Below are 25,143 nucleotides of genomic sequence, written 5' to 3'. Positions count from 1 at the left end.
TGAAGAAGGGATTCTACAGCCCCTACTTCATCGTACCAAGGAAAGGCGGTGGGTTGTGGCCAATCCCGGACCTGTGAGTTCTGAACAGGGCCTTGCACAGACTCCCGTTCAAGATGCTGACACGGAAATGCATTTTAGCGAGCATCCGGCATCAGGATTGGTTCACGGCGGTAGACCTGAAGGACGCGTACTTCAATGTCTCGGTTTCTCCTCGGCACAGGCCCTGTCTTCGGTTCGCCTTCGAGGGCCGGGTGCACCAGTACAAGGTCCTCCCCTTCGGTCAGTCCCTGTCGCCTCGCGTCTTCACGGAAGTCACAGAGGCAGCCCTTGCCCCGCTAAGGGAAGTGGGCATCCGCATCCTCAACTGTCTCGATGACTGGCTGGCTCTAGCTCACTCTCGAGACTTGTTGTGTGCACACAGGGACCTGATGCTCAGGCACCTCAGCCGGTTGAGGCTTTGGGTCAACTGGGGAAAGAGCAGCTCTCCCCGGTACAGAGCATCTCTTTTCTCGGGTTGGAGTTAGACTCAGTCTCTATGATGGCGCACCTCATGAGCAAGCGCACACAGTCAGTGCTGAACTGCCTGAAGTGGCGATCTGCCACTACCTGTTCAGCCCTTGGGTAGGAGTCCCCTTAGTGCAAGTACCCCAGGCACGTTGTGGTTATGACAGACGCCTCCGAGCCTGGCTGGGGCACCGTGTGCAATGGGCACGCAGCCGCGGTCCCTATGTCCGGGGGAGTGGCATTCAAATTCCACGTGCCAATTCCCATTGGCCTTTTCTCAAAGATCAGAGGTGTTTGGGGCTCCCAAGGGTGACCCCTAGTGTCACTACATCGACACAACGCCTTGTTCCCTCCATCAGGGAACGGAGGTTACGAAAGTAACCAGGATGTTTTTTCCTCTCAGTCATTGACGCACTATGAGAGTATGGGCATACTAAGATGGCCGCTCGAACACTTCCGTTGGCTTCACCTCCTGCTGGCAGTTTACCGTTGCATCAGCGATCCAGTTTTATATATATATATATATATATATATATATATATATATATATATATATATATATATCAGTGGTTATTAAGGATCACTCACCAGCATTTTGCAGCGTTGCATTATGTACTGAACCACATTGTCCGCAGTGGTGCTCACATCCACTGCCACAGCCACGGTCTTAACAGGCAATAATATGTAAACAAACAACAACAATAATCATCAACTCACAATAAATACCTTCAGGCAAGAGTGCAAATAGCCTCCACTTATAAACAGAGATATTTTTATAGTTCCCTGAGTGTCTGGATCCAAATTAAGGCAAAGAAATTTGTGTACCGCAGGGCAGTCATCATTGGGATGGCAGATCAGCAGGACGTAGAGAAGAATGGCATTTGGCAAGATTCTTTGCCTGACTCTGCAGGTGTGCCTGAAGAATAAAATATAATATACAAACAAAAACAGATGGGAAAGCAAGAAAAACACAAAGACAAAGCCGTGGAATATAAAAAGAACACTGCATCGACATCACCACATGAACAGTTGCAATTTGAAAAGAATACAATATAATGTTATGGATCTGAGACTCTTATTTGTTTATTTGTGCAATTTGCCATTTGTTTGTTTACAGTTTTGTTTTTCACTTTAAGAGGGTGTTTGCTTTTTCCTTACCACTGAAGAGCATGTAACCATCTCTCCTTTGTTTCTGAAGAGCTTTAGTTTTGTGGGTGAGAGAGAAAAACAGAGAGAATAATTTTCAATTTATATTCAACATTCTATTCAAACAGTGGTAAACATTCAAATGCTAATTTGGTCTTTAGATAAGTGGAACACAAAGTTTTGATAGTGAGGATGGATGATGGTTTGTATTCGTTTTGCCTTGGTTGTGGTGTCACAACCTACTACACCTCTTTGTAAAATTGGGATTTATTCCAATACTTGATCCAATCCTAGACCATGTGATACAGAAGTGTGCTTCAATTAACTAATTTAGTGAACCAAATCATTAAATATGATTTTTTTGGTATAACAAAATGAATGTGTCAATGATTATGACAAACAACATCAAGCAGCAACACTCCTTAATACGTAACTGGGTTCCTTGTGAACAACAAGCTATGTTTGATGTTTAGCATTTGTTTTTGAAAGCATTGTAAACATACAGTACACACAATACACCATAAATTGCCAGTGTTATGGATCAACTGGGGATTGTGTTTACAGACATTTTGAACCTTTCCCTCTCTTTGTCTGTAGTCCCCAAATGCTTTAAAACGTCCACCACTGTGCCTGTTCCAAAGCAATCAAAAATAACTTGCTTAAATGACTGGCGTCCTGTTGCTCTGACCCCCATCATCAGCAAATGCTTTGAGAGACTAATCAGAGATTACATCTGCTCTGTGCTGCCTCTCTCTCTTGACCCATTGCAGTTTGCTTACTGCAACAACCACTCCATTGATGATGCCATTGCATCTACACTACACATTGCTCTCTCCCACCTGGAAAAAAAGAACTCTTATGTGAGAATGCTGTTTGTAGACTACAGCTCAGCATTCAACACCATAGTGCCCTCCAAGCTAGATGAGAAACTCCGGGCTCTGGGCTTAAATAGCTCGCTGTGCAGCTGGATCCTGGACTTCCTGTCAAGCAGACGCCAGGTGGTTAGAATAGGCAGCAACATCTCCTCATCACTGACCCTCAACACTGGAGCCCCACAGGGCTGTGTTCTCAGCCCACTCCTGTATTCCCTGTACACACATGACTGTGTGGCAACACATAGCTCCAATGCCATCATTAAGTTTGCTGATGACATGACAGTGGTAGGTCTGATCACTGACAATGATGAAACAGCCTACAGAGAGGAGGTGCACACTCTGACACACTGGTGTCAGGAGCACAACCACTCCCTCAACGTCAGTAAGACAAAGGAGCTTGTGGTGGACTTCAGAAGAAAAGACAGAGAACACAGTCCCATCACCATCAATGGAGCACCAGTGGAGAGAGTCAGCAGCTTCAAGTTCCTGGGTGTCCACATCACTGAGGAACTCACATGGTCCATCCACACTGAAGCCGTTGTGAAGAAGGCTCATCAGCACCTCTTCTTCCTGAGACGGCTGAGGAAGTTTGGAATGGACCGCCACATCCTCACACAGTTCCACACCTGCACTGTAGAAAGCATCCTGAGTGGCTGCATCTCCACCTGGTACGGCAATAGCACAGCCCACAACCGCAAAGCACTACAAAGGGTGGTGCGAACTGCCAGACACATCATCGGAGGTGAGCTTCCCTCCCTCCAGGAAATATATACAAGGTGGTGTGTGAAAAAAGCTCAGAGGATCATCAGAGACTCCAGGCACCCGAGCCATGGGCTGTTCTCACTGCTACCATCAGGCAGGCAATATCGCAGCATCAGGACCCGCACCAGCTGATAGCTTCTTCCCCCAAGCAATCAAACTATTGATCTCTTGATCTCCCACAATCAAAATACATCAGCACTGCACTTTATTACTCTTACTCTTATATCTCACACCGGACTGTCATAAATTATATTATTATTATACATATTCTCTCTTAACAACTACTATCAACCGACAGCCTGAATGTCAATACAGTACAATACAGCCTACTGTACATTCTATATATACTACTATATATACTTTTTTATTTTTATTGAATAATGTGTATCTATATTGTGCGTATTGTATACTGTACAGTGTATGTTATTATTTGTATATTGTTGTGTGTAATTATGTGTATATTAGACTTTAAATTGTGTTGTGTTAATTTGATGTTATTGTAATTGGTATATGTCCCATCACTGTCACGACTGCTATATTGATCGGAACTGCACCCAAGAATTTCACACACCATTGCACTTGTGTATATGGCTGTGTGACAATAAATGTGATTTGATTTGATTTGATTTGATTTTGATTATGATATATTTTTGACAGGTCTATTGAAAACTATTTTGTAAATTACATACACAGACAAAAGGTATTATATTGTTTTAAATAAATCAATCAAATTGCAACTGAATATAACAGCCAGTAATTACAGAATACTCTACTGAATTTTCTGAGAATGGTTGAATTACTGAGAAGAGGAAAAAATGTGAACTACATTTTCTAAAGTTTACTTATAGGCTTTTAAAATTGTCAAACAATTTTAAGATTTAAGATTGAAAATCTTAAGATTTTGCCTAACAAACAAAATCATTATATTTCTGAAGAACTTTCTTATGCTTTCTCAGAGTACCATTTATTCTTACTTATTGGTCAATTTGGCCTTTGTACTTGCTCTCCACCAAAAATATTGCACTGTTCTGAAAGATCATCTTTTGGCAGTGTCATGGGTAGTCAAACATACGACACTGTCATGCACAGAACCTTTGAGAAGTAAAAGATGCTATTATAACAATTTCAATAAAAATGCAAGAACTCACAGGGTATTGAAACTAGGTCTGTATGCAAGGTGAGCAAACACACTACCCCTAAACCAACAGACCTTCTATGTGAACAGTAACAATTGTTTTATCAACTTAATCAAGCTATTGTTTTTTTTTTTTGTTTTTTTAATAAATAAAAGTCATAAGAGTATAGGCCTATTGTTGACACCTATAAGCCAATGATGCTTTAGTGTTGCAAATAAAAGACTTCCACATGCGATTTACTACTCTGACAAGTGTAATCGCCAGTCCCCATTCAAACCAATGTCCCACGTTAACATGGGCAACCATGTTGCCCTGTGAAACAATTTTAAAAATCACTCTTAAACTGTGTCAAATTCATTGGAACAGACATCGACCATATGAACTGGGTTAATGATACCAAAAAATTTTTATGATGTGTAAAACACCTTTTATTGGCAATTCACATTTAACGAATCTGCTGAAAATGCAAGTAAAATTTGCATGCGCACATCCCCAGTTAACATGATCCCCAGTTCATCCATAACACCGTTTTTTTCTCTCTTACCTCCCTGTGATCTCTCCCTGAAGTAGCCTTAATCATTCATAAATGTTTTGCACTTTCACCTCTGTGTCCTCGTTTGGGTAACACTTTATAATAATGGTCTTTCATAAATAGGTAATTCTGCAGGAATTAATACAGGACAAATGAGTACTACTACATTAACACTTTAGTTACTACTATTAACTAATATGGAAACATGATTAACCAATCAGTAAGTAATAGCGAACTGATGACTGAGGTAGTTCACTGTTAGGTAATCAATAATTACTGAATTTGATCTGCCTCATTGAGAACTATTAACTAACTATGGCTAATTAAATATAACTATTAATTAATTACTAATCAAAACATTAACGCATGTCCTCCTCAATGTCTATGGTGGTTACAGCCGTGATCATACTCAGCTTACCTTACAGAAATATAGGGATGTATGTGCCCAACCTGTGTATTCAATTGGGATATCTCTTCTGTTCATTAAAAAATTATTAACTTCTGCATGTTTGATATTGCTGAAGGTCTTTTTTAAATAATTTTGGTAACACATAAGTAATGAGTCTAGTGTTACCACATAAGTATGAAGGAATTACTAATGAGCTGGACCATTATTCTAAAGTGTGGGTCATGGTAACACATTATTAATTAAAGAGATCTTAGACCATTATTCTAATGTGAAAATATGTTATAAACCATTAATAGTAACTGAGGTGTTACTTAGGGTGACCATACGTCCTCTTTTTCCCGGACATATCCTCTTTTTCGGACCTTAAATAAGCGTCCGGCCGGGATTTCTAAATTTGCGAAAATGTCTAGGATTCGGCTTTAGTTGCATTATGATGTGCATCTGGTCTAATACTTCATTGTGTGTGTGTGCATATTTGCATTGCTTTAACCCCTCTTTGTAAGTCCCGCCTTCTCGCACACCAATTGGTCGATTATAAGAGGCTTGCAGCAACTATTTGCCAAATTCCTGCCTGTTAATCTCTCCACGAACGAGCGAAGCGCTGTTGTGTTCGGCATCAAACAGTTGCTTGACAGTAGCAGTAAATGACAGCTGAGTGGAAAAAATGCCCTAACAAAAGTGCAAATTTACAGAAAATTTGCACAAAAAATTCCTATGCTTTGGTCCAGGTCGAGATCCGTGGGAAGCAGAATGTATGACATGAAAATCTGGCACTTATGTGTCAGTTGCTAATAAAGGTGCAAGTGATTTAGAAGCACATATTAGCTCTGCGAAGCATAAAGGGTCAATAAAAGGTGAAAGTTCATCAGGTAAATTAACGGACTACTTTTTGCGACCAGGTAAAATTATCACATTGCTTCATTTTCTGTGGCCATTCAAAATAATAATAATAGTAAATGAAGGTACACTCATGGCATCAAATATTTTATTTTAGTACATGGACATTCAAAATAATGTTGGAAATGTTTATTTATTTATATGTATTTATGTTATGCTAATAGAGTGTCTTTTTCACTGTATTAAAGTTTGCATTCATAACACTGTTTTGTACCCTATTATTAAAAAAAAAAAAAATCTGCATTGAATTATGAATCATTAAAATAATTGAACATAATCGCATTGGCTACCAACCTTAAGCAGGATAATGCTTTTAATTGCTGGTGCTCACGGTTACTACATGTTTTAAAATGATGTGTCTAAAGGACAGATGTGTTGATCTCCACAAGACTTCAACAGAAAACATAGAGAAAACTGGCGTGCAGCATGAGGCCGATTCCACCTGTGTACTTCCGCCCTAGACAGTCCATTCTGTAAATATGTACAGTTTTATAAAATTAATTTGACATGTTTCCTCCTTTGCCTATGTTTGGTATGAACATATGAAATTCTGAAAGTTCCAGAATGGCTTTCTCACAGCATTCTCTTTTTTTCTCATTCTGTGAGTTACGTTTCCTTCTCTGTTCTGTCAATATGATGTTATTCATGAATTTACTGGGCCTCTGAAGCAATGTCAATAAACCTTATTCAGTAGTGCCATATTTTTGGCACCGAGATATCGAATTAGTGTTGAGTCGTGCGCTCTGCCCTACACCAAAGCTTTGGTTATCCTGTCTCTGGGGCACGCTAATGTGCGTAGTGGTGGTAAATTTGTTCAGCGGCCCGAATATTCATGTCTCGTGCTGATGGAAAAATCTAAATTGTAGATTTGTTGTTATGTTTTATTTATTTTATATTGAATTAAGTTTTTTTGTTATTTGGCATGAGATTTACTTGGGTGGAGTGAGAGCGTGAGACAGAGTCTGAAAGCGTGTGTCTCACACCAAATATGTGAGAGTTGGCAACACTGATACTTGGACATTTTGTTTTACAACATAAATTACACACAGTCATACCCCACACGTGAAATTTAAAGGCATTGTATTTAAAAAAAAAATAAAAAAATAAAAACATTTGCTAACAAGATAAAAACATCTACAGTTTTCCATTTGGTCAGGTATGTTCACTCAGATGCTTGTGGAATTTGTAGTCCGTATTTAGCAACATGATTTTTTTTTTAAACACGACGGCTTCAAAATTCACGTTTGATGTATGACTGTGTGTCGTTTATGTTGTAGATCAAAATGTCCAAGTATCTTAAAGTAATGTTTACCACAGACCTTCTTTTACTCATAAATTTAAAAAACACATGATAAAAAAAACAATAGGGAATTCCTGAGGGAACCATGGCGAAATATGCCTTCTGTGTTCACCTAGAAATTTATGTCACTGCTGAACAGCTCTATTGAAGAGACTGCAAGTCTATCTCTCACAGCCTCGTTTACATTACTGTCAAAAATTAAATATGGCACTGCTCTAAATAAGGTCTATAGCACCCACATGACCATTGAAGGAGTAGCTGTAATTTTATTACATGTTCAGACAGAGCTGTTGAAACATTCCTTATGGACTCTAATTTGTAGGGTTACGACTGAATACAGTGGGGTTCAAAATTGAAAATCTAATCTGGTAATCTTTGGGCCAAACAAGGCCAACCGGGGATTGAGACAGGTTCAATGTCAAAGGCGGAGAATGGCCAAACTTCCCAGGTTGTGTATCCAGCGCACAAGGGTACAGAATCAGGAAAAAGATGCGGGCACAGCACAAATAGTCTCCGGTTACTCATGTAACCTTGGTTCCCTGAGATGAAGGGAACGAGACATTGCATTTGAATGCTATGGGGAATTCCTTTTCCACGACCTAGTTGAAGTCCTTGTATCATAACAGCAATGCTATGATTGGCAATGGTGTTTGAGCCCCGCCCTTTTAGGCGCGCATTTGCCCTATATAAGTGGGCGCTCCAACACAATTTCTTCAGAATTTCCTGACTGAAGGACATGGACATATGCTTGTACCTCAAAACTCTGAAGTAGTAGTGCAGCCAAGTTTTGCAATGTCTTGTTCCCTTCATCTCAGGGAACCGAGTTACATGAGCAACCGGAGACATACCCTATCGATTCAGTTCACTCGATACTGCATTTGAACGCTATGGGGAATGGAGTCCCATGATGCCTGTCATACCCTAAGATGTACCAGGGTAGAAACACTTAGAAGAGTATATGAGGTCATGGTCCCTTCGGGCGGTGACTTATTATATGTCTTCAAGTGTGTATAAAAATGAATAACCCCATATGGTGAAAACCAGATGAGAAGCTAATCTTAATCTGAGGATCTATATGAGTCATATAATACACACAGAATAATTTTATTCTGTTGGAAGTGCTTGTGACTTCTAGTGGGGGTAAATTGGATAGCAGTCTACACAGGTAGCTGTATTCAAATTATAACAGGTAGCCTGCCTGTAATAAGGAGCTCGGGCTCACCCGCTGGTTGATGGAATAGTAGCTCTGTAAACAGAGAGGACTCATGAAGCGATGGACGCCACGTCTAGGTTATAAAACCTCGCAAATGTGTTCTGCGAAGACCATCCTGCTGCAAAGCATATATCCTGTAGGGATATGCCGTTTGTCCATGCCCATGAGGAAGCCATGCCTCTAGTTGAATACACCTTTATGCCAATAGGGCATCTCATGCCCTGTGATTTATAAGCGAGGACGATCCAGTGAGAGAGCCTTTGTTTGGAGACGGACATGCCTTTTGTGCATCCTCCATAACAAACGAAGAGCTGATCTGACAGTCTAAACTGGCAAGTGTGCTCCACATATGTGTGCAATGCCCGCACGGGGCGTAATAAATGCACTAACTGCTCCTCATCAGAATTAGACGGTGGAGAAGAGAAAGCTTGTAGGTGCACTATCTGAGCCCTAAAGGGCATGGAAAGCACCTTAGGCACATAGCTTTTTTGGGTTTGATGGTGGCTTTTGAAAGCCCCAGACCAAATTCCAGACATGAACTGTCAACCGTCAGTGGCTGTATATCACCAACCCGTTTGGCTGAGGCCAGAGCCAAAACCAGTGCAGTCTTTAAAGAGAGCACACGTAACTCAACGTATTCCAGTGGTTCGAACGTGAGCATCCTCAGCACCAGATTTAAGTCCCATGTTGGAACCGAAGCAGGGCGAGGAGGGTTCAGCCAATGGGTTGCTACATAGATCTTAAGTGTTGACGGAGTAAGACCTGTGTCCAGTCACTCTCGAAGGAATGTAAGGATCTCCGTTATGGAGAAATTCACTGGGTCTTTGCTGCGTGAAGAGCACCAATCAGCAAACACATGCCATTTTAGTGCATAGAGGCATCTCGTAGATGGCGTTCTAGCCTGTAAAATGGTGTTCATTACAGACTGAGCCAATTCGGGCTCGTTCGCAGTGCTCTGTTCAGGGGCCATACATGTAGGTTCCACAGCTCTGGCTAGGGAAGCCAAATCGCCCAGTTGACATAGAGACTCAGGCTGTTCAAATGGTGAAGTATCAAGTCCCTGTGCTCGCATAGCAGAACCTCTGATCGGGCCAGTAATAGCCATTCGTCGATGTAATTCAGAATGCTCACATGTAATGCGTGGGTAGGCGCCGAGTTATGCACGTGTGTTGAGGGGAGCTGCCATTTATAAGACAGGAGCATTTTGTGTGGAGAGTAGGTTGATTTTTCTCTAAGATGCCTGGAACTGTGCTATGCGAACGCGAAACACGTGAGTAGGCGCGGATAACGGGCACAGATAGCTGCCGCTTATCAGATCGAAGCTTCTTACTCAGAACGTGTCATGCACCCATGCACAGCGCTAATAGTGTAAGGGCTCGAGCGAGCTAACAATAAACGGCAATCACCCACGGTTATCACGGCGAGTGAGTTTGGCTTTTTCAGCCTTCAGCCACATCGAGCAGCTGCTACGAGGTTTGCGCGCTATTCAAGCAATGCGAGGAAGCATTGCAATAAAAACTGACTCATTCCCGGCGAGAATAGCGGGGAAGAAGGAGACGAAACCTAATAAAAAAGGCAGGAGCTCTAGATTCCTAAAAACGCTATATGTCCGGGGGTATTCTTCCCGCTGGGGACTGACAGCCAGGGCCGGGTTAAGCCTCCCTGGGGCCCTGGGCTAGCTCATGATCTCCGAAAACAAACTCTCTCCGGTTTAAGGGGTTGAATTCAATTCTAAGTGTGTTGCTGCTGTTCTACCCGCTTCGGACGGGACTCGAACCAGCATCTCCAGCATGGGAGGCGGGTGTGCTAACAAGGAGGCTAAAGGCCTGACAGCCTCTAGCGTCAGTCGCTAGTGCACCTCTTGAGGTCAGGAGAGTGAGATTTATACACATTGCACAGGTATCTATAAGCTGGCCACCATTACACTCACCTCCCTAAAGCTCACTCCCATCTGGGTCACGGCCCCATTGTGACGCTCCTGTTCTACTCGCTCCGTACAGGACTCGAACCAGCATCTCCAGCATGGGAGGCGGGTGTGCTAACAAGGAGGCTAAAGGCTACAGCCTCTAGCGTCAGTCGCTAGTGCACCTCTTGAGGTCAGGAGAGTGAGGTTTATACACATTGCACAGCTTTCTATCAGCTGGCTCCCGTTACATAACGTTGCGGGGTGAGCAAGAGACAGACACAGTGGGTGTGGCGTCAAGACTCGGAGAGGCATTTATTGGAAATAATAATAAACGTAAAATGTGTCCATAAAGGGGACATACATATATATATATATATATATATATATATATATATATATATATATATATATATATATATATATATATATATATATATATATCAAAGGATACAGCTCCTGCTTGGATGCTGCGAGAAGCAGGTAGTTGTCTTACTGAGCGAAGAACCCAATTCGGCGGCGAGGCAGAGAGACTTCTTCGCCGGAACACTAGAAGGGAGAATCTTTTGCTGCAGGCACTGAGAGTCAGGCGAAGAATGTCCTGATGCGTCTGCAGGGAATCCCATCAGCTGATGGGTGTCCATCGACGGCGATGAGAGGGCTGATCCAGATGCGTAGTCAAGATGAGACGATGTCGGTCTTGAAGGAAGAAAATTCTGAAGAAATGGTGATTGAGCACCCGTTTATATAGGGCAAATCCGCACCTAAATGGGCGGGGCTCAAACACCATTCCCAATCATAAGATTGATGTTATGAAACAAGGGCTTCAACTAGATAGTGGAAAAGGAATTCCCCATAGCGTTCGAATGCAGTGTCACCCAATTTGAAAACACCCATTACTGTTCTGCAGAGACCTATACTTATTTTTTTCAGCAACGCTATGGAGTTATTGGCCCGATGGTGGGAACACAGATCGATTTTGGTCTCGCGGCTCGAGGTCCGAGGCTGTTGGCCACGGCTAGCCAGTTGATAGCCCTGGCTCGCACTGGCCTGATCGTGGAAATTTGGCTATTGTGAAGTCTGTGTCAGCTGAAGTGCATGTAGCCATTAAAGCAAAAGGGGGACATACCAAATACTAAGGTATTCTGAAATTAATGTCACTTTTATTTATTTTTTCAGTTCAACTTTTCACCATAATTGTTATGCTGATAATTAAATTTTTAATGTCAAGGAAGAAATTTGCAGTCTATTCTATTTTATTTCAACACTGAGACACTTAATTACCCATTCATTTGTAGAACAGGCCTTTATGTTGAAGACAAGGCCATACTAATCTCTCTTTTTCTCATCCTGTGATTTGCAGCAGGTTTTGACCCACTTTTATCTTACAATGTCTCTGATGAAGGGCTTAACAATCAGGTTAATAAGGAGTTGAATCAGCATTGTGAAGGAGAGAGTGCAGATATGCTTAGATCTGAGCTTGTAATAGAGAGATAGAGAAAGAGAGAGAGAGAGTGAGTGTGTGTGTGTGTGGGGGGGGGGGGGGCGCAGGTTTAAGTGGTTTACGAGGACATTTTTTTAGGTTACAAACTGGTAATTATAAGGGTATTATGCTATAAATGTGGTTTATAAGGACATTTCTAGTGTCCCCATAATTCAAATTTCTTAAAAAACATACTAAACTATGTTTTATTGAAAATGTAAAAATGCAGAAAGTTTAGGGGCAGGGTTAGGGTTAGGGGATAGAATCTATAGTTCGTACAGTATAAAAATCATTATGTCTATGGAGAGTCCTCATAATGATAGCTGCACCAACGTGTGTATGTGTGTGTGTGTGTGTGTGTGAGCGTGCGTGCGTGCGTGTAGGTGCATTCATGCTAAATAATAATGTGAACTTGATAGGTGAATTTAATAGAATATTGAGGGTTTTATCCACATAGCACACAGTGTTTAATGGTCAGGTCTGAGTCAGTAGCAGCAGTGTGGGTGGAACAAATTATTTATTTACAAATTATATTTATCAGCATACTAGTTTGAAACACCTAAAGCTTAAACACATCATCCATGCCTTCCCTTCCACTGCAGCATATTTAAAATTCTCATTTGAGGACTACAGCTTCATCTCAAGTTGTAGAAATCACATAAATACCATTGTAGAGGTTTCATAAACATAATAGTTTAGAATAAACAATTTTATGAATGACAAGATTGGTCTGGTTTGGTTTGCAAATTTTTGATGTTTGACATCTGAAGTACAACAACTAATTTTGGAATACATTTTGTAGGATTACCTGAAAGTGACAACATAATTGGCGGTCGGCCAGCCAATCACAAACGAGTTCTTGGATGTAAGTTTCCTCTCTGTGATGAAATTAATACAGGATGCCAGCCATATGTCTGAGAGGCTAACACAAACTTTAAGCTTTAGATACAGAGACCTGTAACACATACACACATACAATGCATGCACATTAGTACACAAACAGATAGATATCAGAGATACAGATGTCTTAAATTGTGGCCTGATGCATATATGAAAGTTTTTCTCGATTGCGAAGAAACACTTATTGAAGCCATTCACAATTTTCTCTGAACTATAAACACAATTTCAAAACTACACACCAATTTGTACAAACCTCAAACTTCCATGTCAAAATCAAATACAGTATTTCACTCAAAAACATATTATCTTCTGTCAAAATAAAGCATTGACTTCAAATGACATACAAACCCAGCAAACAAACTATTGCACTGCTCACAACACATCAGTGGGATAATTTCAAAACACTGCTACAAAAACCTCTATCAACCAGAGAGAATTTTATAGGTCAATCACTACATGTTTTGCAGTTAAAGCACATAATACTATATAAATATTTAAAAAAAATTATTTGGGAGTAAGCCTACATTCCAATACTGTGGAAGTGATGCTGGGTGAAAATCATGTCAAAAAGAAAATTCAGTGACTCCACACTAACAAATTGTAAATTAAGGTATATAATATGCTGTAAAACTTTTTTTTTTCTTTTTTTTTTTTACTACTCTTCATTGTAAAATGCTCCTTAGATCTGCAGAAATGCAGTACATTACAGTAGAACAAGTACTGTCGGATTAGACAAAGTAGACATCCATTTTCACAAATTATCAGAGCAAGTGTCATGAAACTGCAGTAATTTAGTATAGAAGCCCTGTATACCTACATGTCTATAGTAAATTTCAGTTACTGCAGTTACTGTAGCTACCTATTGTCTTGTCTGAAGGTTTACATAAATGATAGATGTAACTATAAAACAACTTGGATTTAGCTGGACTTGTTGCGCAGCATTGTTGTACCATGCACAAGAAGTATCAACCAGAAAACTGTAGAGCAAATATCATTAGGGACAACTGTCCTTTTGCCCTTTGTCTCTGCTGTCTTTCTGCCCTCCATATCTTCAAACATTGTTAGAGTAAATTTCCCAAAGCATGTAATCATTTGTGGCTATTTTTATTTATCCTGAAATTCTGACTGGTGTGTGAACAATTCTGATACTTAGTGTTTACACATGGAGAAATATGTGTTAATTGAGTTCATGATTTGATGCCTTGAGTAAATTATTTTGAGTGTTTGTGCTTTCTGAATGAGAACATGGTTAAACCTGTGCAAAATGAGGGAATTGTTGTGTAGAGTTTTTCAGAAAATATCAAACAAATTGTGTTTATAGTTTTGAGAAATGTGTATTTCTTTCGATAGTTTACGTAATGGTTAGGGGAATTGGGCCAATAGAATCAGTTATAGCGTGTTAGCAATCAAGAACAACTGTAATACACATACGTACATGCTCACACACAATGAAATATTAACATACTTAGTCTTGGCGATGATAAGTGAATCTGTGAAAAGTAACAGAAGCCGCTCTCTTGACTGCAAGCCAGTGGTAAGGTGAACATGGGCTTCCATTAACAACACTGCATTTTGGGATACATGACATGCCCCATAATCATCGCTGTAGAAGAGTAAACAAATTAATTTCAACATTGGGATGATTAGCTTTCAGAAGTCAAACTAATATTCCACTTTAATGCTGTCCCCAAACACAGCATTTTGTAATTTTACAAAATACATAAACAAGTTGAATTATGTTAATCTGGGACTTTCTGCTCTTTAACAGATCTTAGGTGTTCCACATTACAAAATGTCCTTTATTACCATAATTCACCCTAACATTTTAAAATTTAGATGATACTAAAAACTTGTCAATGTAATAATGTTGTTACATTTATATACCTGCATGTGTGCAAGGGCCTCAAAAAGAACTGTTTCCTAAATCTTTCTATTTACATATACTGTACACACTGTATATCTCTGTATATCTGTATAGCTGAAATAATAATTCAGTCATTTAATATTCATATGAAAACTCATTTTACTGCCAGTTGAAAGGCTGACATACAAAGTATGTATAATGTATAGCTAGGAACAAATATGCTATATAATGTGTGTATGTATGTATTCATTTCTCTATGGCATGTATGAATTCTCTAGCAGTCCATTTGCCATAGAACCACAATGACATGAATACTCCTACCAACATCAGACTTTTATATTATTCCTACTGGATGCCTGCATTTTATTTCCACTCTGTGTTTGATTAGTTTTCTCATATACAAACATTTCCACCACTGCATCCTGTCCTTTATAAATCTTATTATCCAGCTTGGATCATGTCACCATTTTCATGGGCCTCAACTATATTCTCTCAGAATGATGTGTGAACTGTAGCTACAGCTACAGAAAGCAGTTCAGCGTCATATTCAATCAGGTCTGTGTTTCTACCTTGCATATTTATTCTTAAACTATTGTATTTAGTGCTTATCTTGCCCTGGCATCCTAATTCTCTTTCTCACCCTCTCTCTCTCTCCCTCTCCCTCTCTCTCTCTCTCTCTCTCTCTCTCTCTCTCTCTCTCTCTCTCTCTCTCTCTTTCTTCTTGCTTGAAATCTAAATGACGCACATTGCCAGCTTTCTTGTTATACTGAATATGTGTGTGTGAGTGTGTGGGTCCGTAACTGCATTCCTGCCTAAATAAGGCACAGTGTGTCTTCTAGACCGTACGAAGGGACTGGTCAGACAACACACTCTCTCTCTCTCTCTCTCTCATATGAATCGAGAGACTAGATGGAACATTTGTTGTTTTAACACATCGCAGGACCATTGTAAATGGTAAAACACTTTAGGTAAAAAGATGATTAAATATGGTGAAAAACATGGTGATACATACAGATGAATTTTAGCCTATAATCTTGAAAGTCCATGGACACTTTATTCATCAACCCACACCACTAGAGATTGTCCATTACTTTTATCATCTTCAAATGTGTTACAGAATATAGAATAAGGTCAGACATTCTTAGACACTTTAATCTCTAAATCTCTTTTAAACCTTTTTTTTTTTTTTTTTTGAAAGAGCCCTATAATCAAGTGTCCAGTGAGTGATTAAGCTTGACTCAACAGATATCTGGCATACACATGCACAAAGAGCAACACAGATTTCAGTACATAAAAGATTTAATTCAGATTCAACTAAGCTAGTTCAGAAGCACACACACATACATAGATCAGACAGCCAGTGATCAGCAGAGAGAGAGATAAGCCATTTTGATTTTCTGTTTGGGGTCAAAAGGAGCAAGCAAGACAAGGAAATAAATTAAAGGGAGGAGGAGAAACCAGTGGCACAGAAAAAGAGTAGTTTTTGTTGTTTTCATTCCAGATTGATTTAAACGAATGTCCATTACAGGAATAACTTTTTTTAAAAAAGCAAGTCTAGGTTTTAATGAATGTGTATTTTGTATATGTATGTGTTGCATACCATTGTCTGGTTTTGCTGAAAGCTTTAATAACTGAAGATCCAGATTTTCGTCTTGGTACTGTGGACTTCATCTTCTGCTATCTGAAAGCACATACATTTGCACAATTACAAATACACATATATTTGCTTCATTAAAAGTGCTAATCAATGGAGAGACAACTTTGAGAGAAAGTAATAAAAAGTAATGTATTAACTATGGCAACAGACTGATCCATCTGTGCAATGAGAAAAGAATCTATACACATCCCTCAGATAATCTCCCATCTTCACATCACATCTGGTATAAATGCTTCATTGACCTTTTCATCATTTCCATAAAAGAGAGGTGGTAGGGCTTGTGTGTGCGGATATTTTTCCGTGAGCATTTGTTCGTTAAAAAAAGATGCACAGCAAAAATAAAAAAAAAGAACCCTCAATATTATTCCACAAGCATAAAAAAGCATGCCAAGTTACATACACACACAGAGAAAAAAAAAATCCTAAAGGAATATACAGGATTACAAATTAAATTTTTATGATAATTTGAACCAATCCTAAAGGCTCCTACTAAAATGTAAAAAAAATAATCCTCTAAGAATCCACCATGAATTAAATAAGATTCTATTATAGTGCCCTAACCTCCATAAAAATGTATGGGGATATGTCTATTGTGGTTACTTTTTCTTCTTTTTTTTTTTCTTTTTTCAAAAATCAAATTGATCAAATTGGCTGCAGGTACAAGAGGAACTTCTACTGTAGTTGAATAGTGTGAGTGTATTTGCTGCTGACATGGACAAATCTGCCTTATGCTGTACTTCACAGTAAACCTCATCTCAAGACTCTTTATATTAATCATAATTCAGCCAGGTATTATGGAATTTGCTTCTGCGATTTTCACACAACATTGCCATAAATCAACCCCGCACAATCCCCCTGGAGATACCTGAAGTTAAGTGCCTTGCATAAGGGTATTGTAATGATGCTGGCACTGGCAATGATGAAGACGATAACGAAGGTGTGAAGAGAAGAACCCAAGTGCAGTTTATTTACAAAAGTGAAACCAAAACCCTAACTATAAACATGAAGCATGAACTTGACTTGACATAAACATAACATGGCTTGACTTGGCTAGGAGCAAAACACATCCACATACATTCAATACTTGACCAAGACACAATGGAAAACATGAGGCTTAAAATACAAGACATCCGAGAACCACGTCTGGGTGGGCCAGTAGGGTGCTACCAGGACGACCTGCTCCTCGTCCTCCCTGACCTTGCACAGGGTCTGTGCAAGCAGGCTCACTGGGGGAAACGCATATTTGCGTAAGCCAGGGGGCCAGCTGTGTGCCAGCGCGTCTATGCTGAGGGGAGCCTCAGTGAGGGCGTACCAGAGTGGGCAGTGGGAGGATTCTTGGGAGGTGAACAGGTGCACCTGTGCCCATCAGAATCGACTCCAAATCAGCTGGACCACCTGAGGGTGGAGTCTCCACTCTCCCCTGAGGGAAACCTGCCATGACAGCGCATCCGCTGTAGTGTTGAGGTTGCCCGGGATGTGAGTGGCTCGCAGCGACTTGAAGTGCTGCTGACTCCGGAGGAGGAGACGGTGGGCGAGTTGTGACATACAGCGAGAGTGCAGACCGCCTTGGCTGTTGACATATGCTACCACTGCCATGCTGTCCGTCCGAACTAACATGTGCTTGCCCTGGATCAATGGCCGGAACCTCCACAGGGTGAGCAGAATTGCCAGTAACTCGAGGCAGTTGATGTGCCAATGCAGTCGCGGGCCCGTCCAGAGGCCGGCAGCTGCGTGCCCATTGCAAACAGCGCCCCAGCCCATTTTGGAGGCGTCTGTCGTGACCACGACATGCCTGGAGACCAGTTCTAGAGGAACACCTGCTCGTAGAAACGAGAGGTCGGTACAAAGGCTGAAAAGATGGTGACAGACTGACGTAATGGCCACACGGTGTGTCCCGTGGCGCCATGCCCGTCTCGGGACTCGAGTCTGGAGCCAGTGCTGAAGCGGCCTCATATGCATCAACCCGAGCAGGGTGGCCACCGCCGAGGATGCCATATGCCCCAGGAGCCTCTGAAAAAGTTTCAGTGGAATCGCTGTTCCCTGCTTGAACGCCTTCAAACAGGCCAGCACCGACTGGGCGCGCTCGTTCGTAAGGCGCGCCTTCAAGGAGACTGAGTCCAACTCCAAACCGAGAAAAGAGATGCTCTGAACCGGGAGGAGCTTGCTCTTTTCCCAGTTGACCCGAAGCCCTAGTTGGCTGAGGTGTGAGAGCACCAGTTTCCTGTGTGCTCACAACAGGTCTCGAGAGTGAGCTAGGATTAGCCAGTCGTCGAGCTAGTTGAGAATGCGAATGCCCACCTCCCTTAACGGGGCAAGGGCAGCCTCTGCGATCTTCATAAAGACGCGAGGAGACAGGGACAGGCCGAATGGGAGGACTTTGTACTGATACGCCTGACCCTCGAACGCGAACCGCAGGAAGGGTCTGTGTCAAGGAAGGATCGAGACGTGAAAGTACGCATCCATATCTTGATCAATCTTGATGCTGGACACTCGCCAGAATGCGTCTTTGCGTCAGCATCTTGAATGGGAGTCTGTGTAAAGCCCGGTTCAGTACTCGCAGGTCCAAGATTGGCCGCAACCCACCGCCTTTTTTCGGTACGATGAAGTAGGGGCTGTAAAACCCTTTCTTCATCTCGGCTGGAGGGACAGGTTCTATCGCGTCCTTCGTAGGAGGGTAGCGATCTCCGTGTGCAGGTGAATACCGCTGAACCTGGGAAGGCGCCTGGTGAACTGAATCGCGTAGCTGAGTCAGACAGTCCGGATCAGCCACAGCGACGGATTGGAAAGCGCAAGCCACGCGTCCAAATTCCGCGCGAGGGGGACCAAGGGGACAACATCGTCGGACGTACCGGCAGGTGGGGCCTCGCGGTGGGGCAGAGCGCGAGGTGCCACAGCACGTCGTGGCCGTGCTGAGTCTAGGGACATCGAAGCACTTACCTGGCTCCTTGTGATCACCCCCGGAACAGCCTGGGACAGAGAAGGAAGAGGCCTGTCCTCGTAACCCGTGGAGGCTGCCACATCGGGGGCGGCTGTGTGCCACAGCTGGGTGCTCAGGGGCGGAAAGGGCACCGCTGGAGTGCCAATCCTGCAAGAAAAAGCCCGTGGACGGTAGTCGTGGTGACGACCGTACACACCGGGTATGTGACCCAGGGAGGAAGGAAGCTGCTCTTTTGCTGAACTGTTGGGTACCGCAGCCACTTGGGCGTGCGGCGAAATCAAACAAAAAGGCAACAAAAGATTTTCCACCCGGCCCTCCACTGGGGGATGGAGTGGTCTTCCTACCAGCGCCACGTGAGTGGGTTCCCTCGTCCCTGGGTTGCCCGTCTCAGGGGCGCTTTGAGGACCTCCATGGGTTCTTCGGCGCCGCTTCCTGTGGTGGGCTCCACGCCGGGGCCGGGCCGAAGGGGCGGGCTACGGTGGAGCCGGTGCAGTCACCGCAGGGGGACGCCTTTGGCGACAAGCAGACGGGGTGTGGGATCTTGAGCTGCACCGGGGCAGGATGTGCCGAATTGCCTCCATCTGCTGCTTCATGGTCGAGAACTGCTGGGCAAAGTCCTTGACGGTGTCACCAAATAGGCCCGCCTAGGAAATGGGGGCAGCAAGGAACCATGTCTGTCGGCCTCACCCATCTCCACCAGGTTGAGCCAAAGGTGGCACTCCTGGACCACTAGTGTGGCCATCGTCCGCCCGAGAGTCCGCGCCATGACCTTCATCGCCTGGAGGGCAATTCTTTCAGCGCCTTGGCTTGGTGGACCTGCAGGAGAGCCATGGCGTGTAGGGCAGAGGCGGCTTGTCCAGCAGCACTGTAGGCTTTAGCCGTCAGGGACGACGTGAGCCTACAGGGCTTGGACGGGAGCTTAGGGCGTCCACGCCAGGTGGTGGCGCTCTGCGGGCATAAGTGCAATGCGAGCGCCTTATCTACCGGGGGAATTGCCGTTTAGCCCTTGGCTGCCCCGCCATTGAGGGTAGTGAGTGCGGGGGAACTACGGAGTAGGGGCCGGGCAGAGAAATGTGCCTCCCATGACTTCGTCAGCTCCTCATGCACTTCTGGGAAGAATGGCGCTGGAGCGGGGCGCGGCTGCTTTGAGCAACGCCGTGAGCCCAGAAACCAATCATCAAGCCGCGAGGGTTCAGGGGAGAGCGGAGGGTTCCACTCTAGCCTGACGCTCGCGGCTGCCCAGGAAAACATGTCCGTCATTTCGGCATCGGCCTGTGACTGGGCGATTGTCCCCGAAGGGGGAAGCCCAGCTGAGGCTTCTGCGTCCGACTGGACAAGTCCATTCTCCGATGCTGCGCTCGAGAGCTCATCATCTTCGCGAGCTCCAAACAAGAAGCCAGACTCACCGTGAGACGAGCTGGCGAACTCATCCGGAAGCCCGATTGGGGCAGACGAGCGTGCTGGGGAATGGGAGGTCCGCGGGGGGATACCCAGCGGAGATGATCCCATTGGGGTTCCCAAATCACCCCCAGTGCTAGCCGCGCTGGCCTCATACCAGTAGGTAGAAGGACCGAGGCGCGACCGCAACGTTGCCATGGTCATGTTCTCGCAGTGAGAACATGAACCATTCACAAACGCTGCTTCCGTGTGGGTCGCGCCCAGACACGAAAGACAGCAATCATGACCATCCGAAGTTGAGAGATAACGACCGCAACCAGGAATAACACACAATCGGAAAGGCATCTTTAAAAAGACACATCTTTAAAAAGACGTTCCGTGTGTGCGCTCTTTTAGAGAAATATATACTCTTTTAGAGGGGAAAAATGCTCTTTCAGAAAATATACTCTCTAGTTTTTCTGCCGAAGCGCCCAGGGGCGTTCTCTGCAGTGCACCAGTGCAGAGGAGGGAGAAGTCGCTGAAATGTGCCGTCAGATCCAGCAGAGGTGAATGAACAGTGATATTCAGCTCATTGAGCATGACCATTCGGCTCCGAAGAGAAAATCTGAATGAGTGGTTGCATACCAGCACCATTTATACCCGTATGTCCGGGGGAGTGGCATGCAAATATCACTCGCCAATTTTCATTGGCCTTTTATCAAAGACCAGAGGTGTCTCGGGCTCCCAAGAGTGACCCCTAGTGTCACTACATCGACACCAATGTCGAGTGAGTGATAGATAGGGAAACTGTGTTATATTTTAGCATCTTCAAAGTAGTCACCCTTTGCCTAGAATTTGCAGACATGTACTCTTGACATTTTCTCAACCAACTTCTTGAGGTATCACCCTGGGATGCTTTTTAAACAGTATTGAAGGAGTTCCCATCTATGTTGGGCACTTATTGTCTGCTTTTCTATATTATTTGGTCCAAGTCATCAATTTCAAAAACTTTTTTATTATTATTACATTTTTGTTTTATAATGAAATCAGTTAATATGGTTGCACAATTATATTTTTGTCTACAAAACTAATTTCAAACATTTAAGCATACGCCTTCAGATCAAAAGATTTTTAAGATCATGAGAAACATTTCAGTCAAGTGTTTCAAAACTTTTGACTGGTAGTGTGTATATATATATATATATATATATATATATATATATATGCAAACTAGTCAGCACTGCAGCAATGTTTCAGATACATCTGTTTAGAGAGTGACGGTAAATTTGGCACCGTTCTCTCTTCTGATTACTTCCGTAATCCATCTTGTTCTTCTTTTTTTATTTCGTAGAACTGTAATAACGGATTTCTTTTTAGCTGTTGGAGCAAAAGACTGTTATTCCTGCAATAACATTTGCTATGGTCTCCAATTTGCTGCTATACACCAGCGGTGCTGTTTACCCTGCTATAGTTACTTCTGATTTCCAAACCTGGAAATGTAAAAAGGGTCCATTGCTAACAATAGTATTACTCCTCTTTAACACAGTTTCATTTATCCAATTTAATTTCATTCACTTACACTTACAGTATATAAAAAAGTAATTTTCTGAAGAAAAAAAAAAACTAAATATCTTATGCAAAGTAAATTTTTCTTGTTTTAGACTTTTTTTTACAGGAAAAACAAAATCTAAAATTCTCATCAAGAATAAGATTTTTGCAGCAGGCTATATCTTTGCTCTAATATCAAAGGTCTTACTAGACAAAAAACATATATAAGTTTGATCGAAAATGGATTTTCTTGATAAAAGAAAAAATGTAAACGTGGCTGGTAATGTGCATGTAAAAGCGCTAGAAATAGCATTTTAGCTTAGCATAAATCTAAATGTTCATAATTAGCTACATTTACACAAGTTAACTATTTCTGCTGCTCCACTTCAAAAAAAAAAAAAAAAACACAACCACATCATTTTCCTCAATGATGTCATATCCACCTTTTCACTCATAACAGTGTAAAAGCTCCCCATGTCTGCTTGCGTGAATGTAACACATTATATGAAAGTGTTTCATCGCTGTTCAAATATTCCTCGGATAGCATCATTTATACAGATAAATGTTTTCCAACTGAATAGACAAAATATTCAATAAAACAAAGGACAATAAAATGCAAAGTAATCTTTTCAGTAATCAAAATACTTGAATGTAACTGTATTTTGATTACAACTATTTAAATTGTAACTGTAGTGGAATACAGTTACTTATATTTTGTATTTTAAATATGTAATCCCGTTACATGTGTTCGGTTTACATCCCAACCCTGCATGTGTGTTTGTGTGTTAGACACCTGTTACAACCCTCTGTGTTCTCCCCCTCATAAACAAAATCTGACTTTAAACCCTGTAATCTTCCTTTTGTCTTTCTTGTACATCTACCTCTTCTTTCTCTTCCATAAAATAGTTGTAGCTTTCTTTATTCACCCTGAATACATAGGCTAGATGGATTATACTTTCATATTCTTTCCTTGAATGAATAACTGAATAGCACAGTACACAATCTCACACACTCGCACATGCTTATATAATAAAAACTGTAGCATGTTGTCTGTGCTCTTTCCTGTTTCCCTATTCATAATAGGACTCAGATGCTGGAATAACCAGAGAAGAACCTCAGAATTAAATTGTACTTGGTCCAGCCTTTTGCACGTTGCACGTATGATTTCGCCAAACCCACTTGCATCTTTTTAGTATTATTGATGTTGTTTTACTGTAATTAGTTGTTTTGTGTTAAATCACAATTATGTTGATTAGTGTTACTTTTGGTGTAGCTGGATCCTGTTCAATACATTTCATTTTTCCTTGCGTATGTGAATGTGGGCTTTATCTGCACTTCAATTGTTTAATGTCTGATCTCAGTCATTATTTTCTTATGAGCCAGTTAAATTAAGTAGAAAAAAGTTCATTTGGAACAACATGCTATTGATTGTTATTTGTGTGACATAGCTTTTCAAGTAAATAAAGTTCAATGAACTGATAGATTTGTGCAAGTTGAATTTACTTAAAATATATACATATTTTTCCATGATGCTTTTTAAGTAAATCTAACACAATTTTTTTTCAGTGCAGATAATAATGTGATTTATAACCATGCATAAAAATATGAGCACTGAAACATACACTACCACTGAGCAAACAACAGATTTTAGCATTAAAGCTCAAGTGTGTAATTTCTGCACCAATAGCTACACTAATTGGAATTGCAAAAATTATAATTGTTTTCAAACACGTTTCCTGAACACTACCCCCATCTGCCACTGGTCATACAAACAGATAAACCTAACTCACGCCATTCGTTGACAGATCAATATTTTGAAAGAGGCACAGTGATTACACTTTTTGGGTAAATCAACATACCAATGGCTCACACATATTTGTCTCTGCACAGGAAGCTCATTGGAAAAATGAAAAACACATTTCACCTTTAATTTCTCTCATACTGCACTCTAACCCTCAGTTTTAAGGTCCTTCCAAAGACACTAAATGTAATCAGCTGCTAAGCTTACAAATACTCAGACATACTCACACAAACCACTGCTGCCTCAAAGTACATTCATGAAAAAGGTGAACCTTTTTCTCTACAGACCTGGTCAATACTGTTTGCGACACTCTGCTGTGGACTCATTTTCATCCATCTCCCTCAGTGTCCATTTATCCACAGCAAAGCTGCTGTGAATCTTCTTATTTGCAGAAAAAAGAAAATACGCATCAATCCTGCAATGCCGTTTCGCGGAAAAGAGTCCAGACTGTTTTAACTGTAATTTGAAAATTGGTTGTTGTTCTTCTTTTTTTTTTTTTTTTTTTTTTTTTTTTTTGGCTTTTTTTTTTTTTGTTGCTTTCATTAAGGGGTTTAACTTTATCGCCGGAATGAGATGTTGTCTGGAACTTCGTATGATGGTGTGAGGAACTTTAGCCTCCCAACTCATCTCCCGTCCCCCCACAACTTTTCCTTTTCACCTTAATTTTCATAGCCATCCTCTTCCTTTCCCCCTCCCTCCTTGGCATCTTATTTCTTTCCATGTTTTTCTTTCTATGTTCTCCCTGTCTCACACAAACACATTCTTTCACTCTCACTCTCTCTCTAAATATGGACATGGAGATTTAATTGACACTGAAGTTCCAAGGCCCTCCACTGGTTATTATCGTCACTACAGAAACTAACTATTGGAATAACTGCAGACTTGTTATCAACAGCAA

At 41.8% G+C, this 25,143-nt stretch overlaps 1 protein-coding gene across 1 annotated transcript in view; it reads right to left on the bottom strand.

Moving 5' to 3' along the window:
- The window catches only part of arhgap20b (Rho GTPase activating protein 20b), an 80,607-nt gene extending 55,705 nt beyond the window's left edge, over positions 1 to 24,902 (bottom strand). The window contains exons 1-7 of the mRNA XM_051661052.1: positions 24,533 to 24,902; positions 16,525 to 16,605; positions 14,526 to 14,663; positions 12,969 to 13,115; positions 1,663 to 1,704; positions 1,330 to 1,420; positions 1,093 to 1,170 (exon numbers count right to left, since the gene is read on the bottom strand). Of these exons, the coding sequence (XP_051517012.1) occupies positions 1,093 to 1,170; positions 1,330 to 1,420; positions 1,663 to 1,704; positions 12,969 to 13,115; positions 14,526 to 14,663; positions 16,525 to 16,595 (567 nt within the window). The 5' untranslated portion in view covers positions 16,596 to 16,605; positions 24,533 to 24,902. The remainder of the gene's footprint in view (positions 1 to 1,092; positions 1,171 to 1,329; positions 1,421 to 1,662; positions 1,705 to 12,968; positions 13,116 to 14,525; positions 14,664 to 16,524; positions 16,606 to 24,532) is intronic.
- Positions 24,903 to 25,143: the final 241 nt, after the last annotated feature.

Source organism: Myxocyprinus asiaticus, chromosome 3, assembly GCF_019703515.2.
Source record: "Myxocyprinus asiaticus isolate MX2 ecotype Aquarium Trade chromosome 3, UBuf_Myxa_2, whole genome shotgun sequence".
NCBI lineage: Eukaryota > Metazoa > Chordata > Actinopteri > Cypriniformes > Catostomidae > Myxocyprinus > Myxocyprinus asiaticus.
This window is presented reverse-complemented; position numbering and strand designations above follow the sequence as displayed.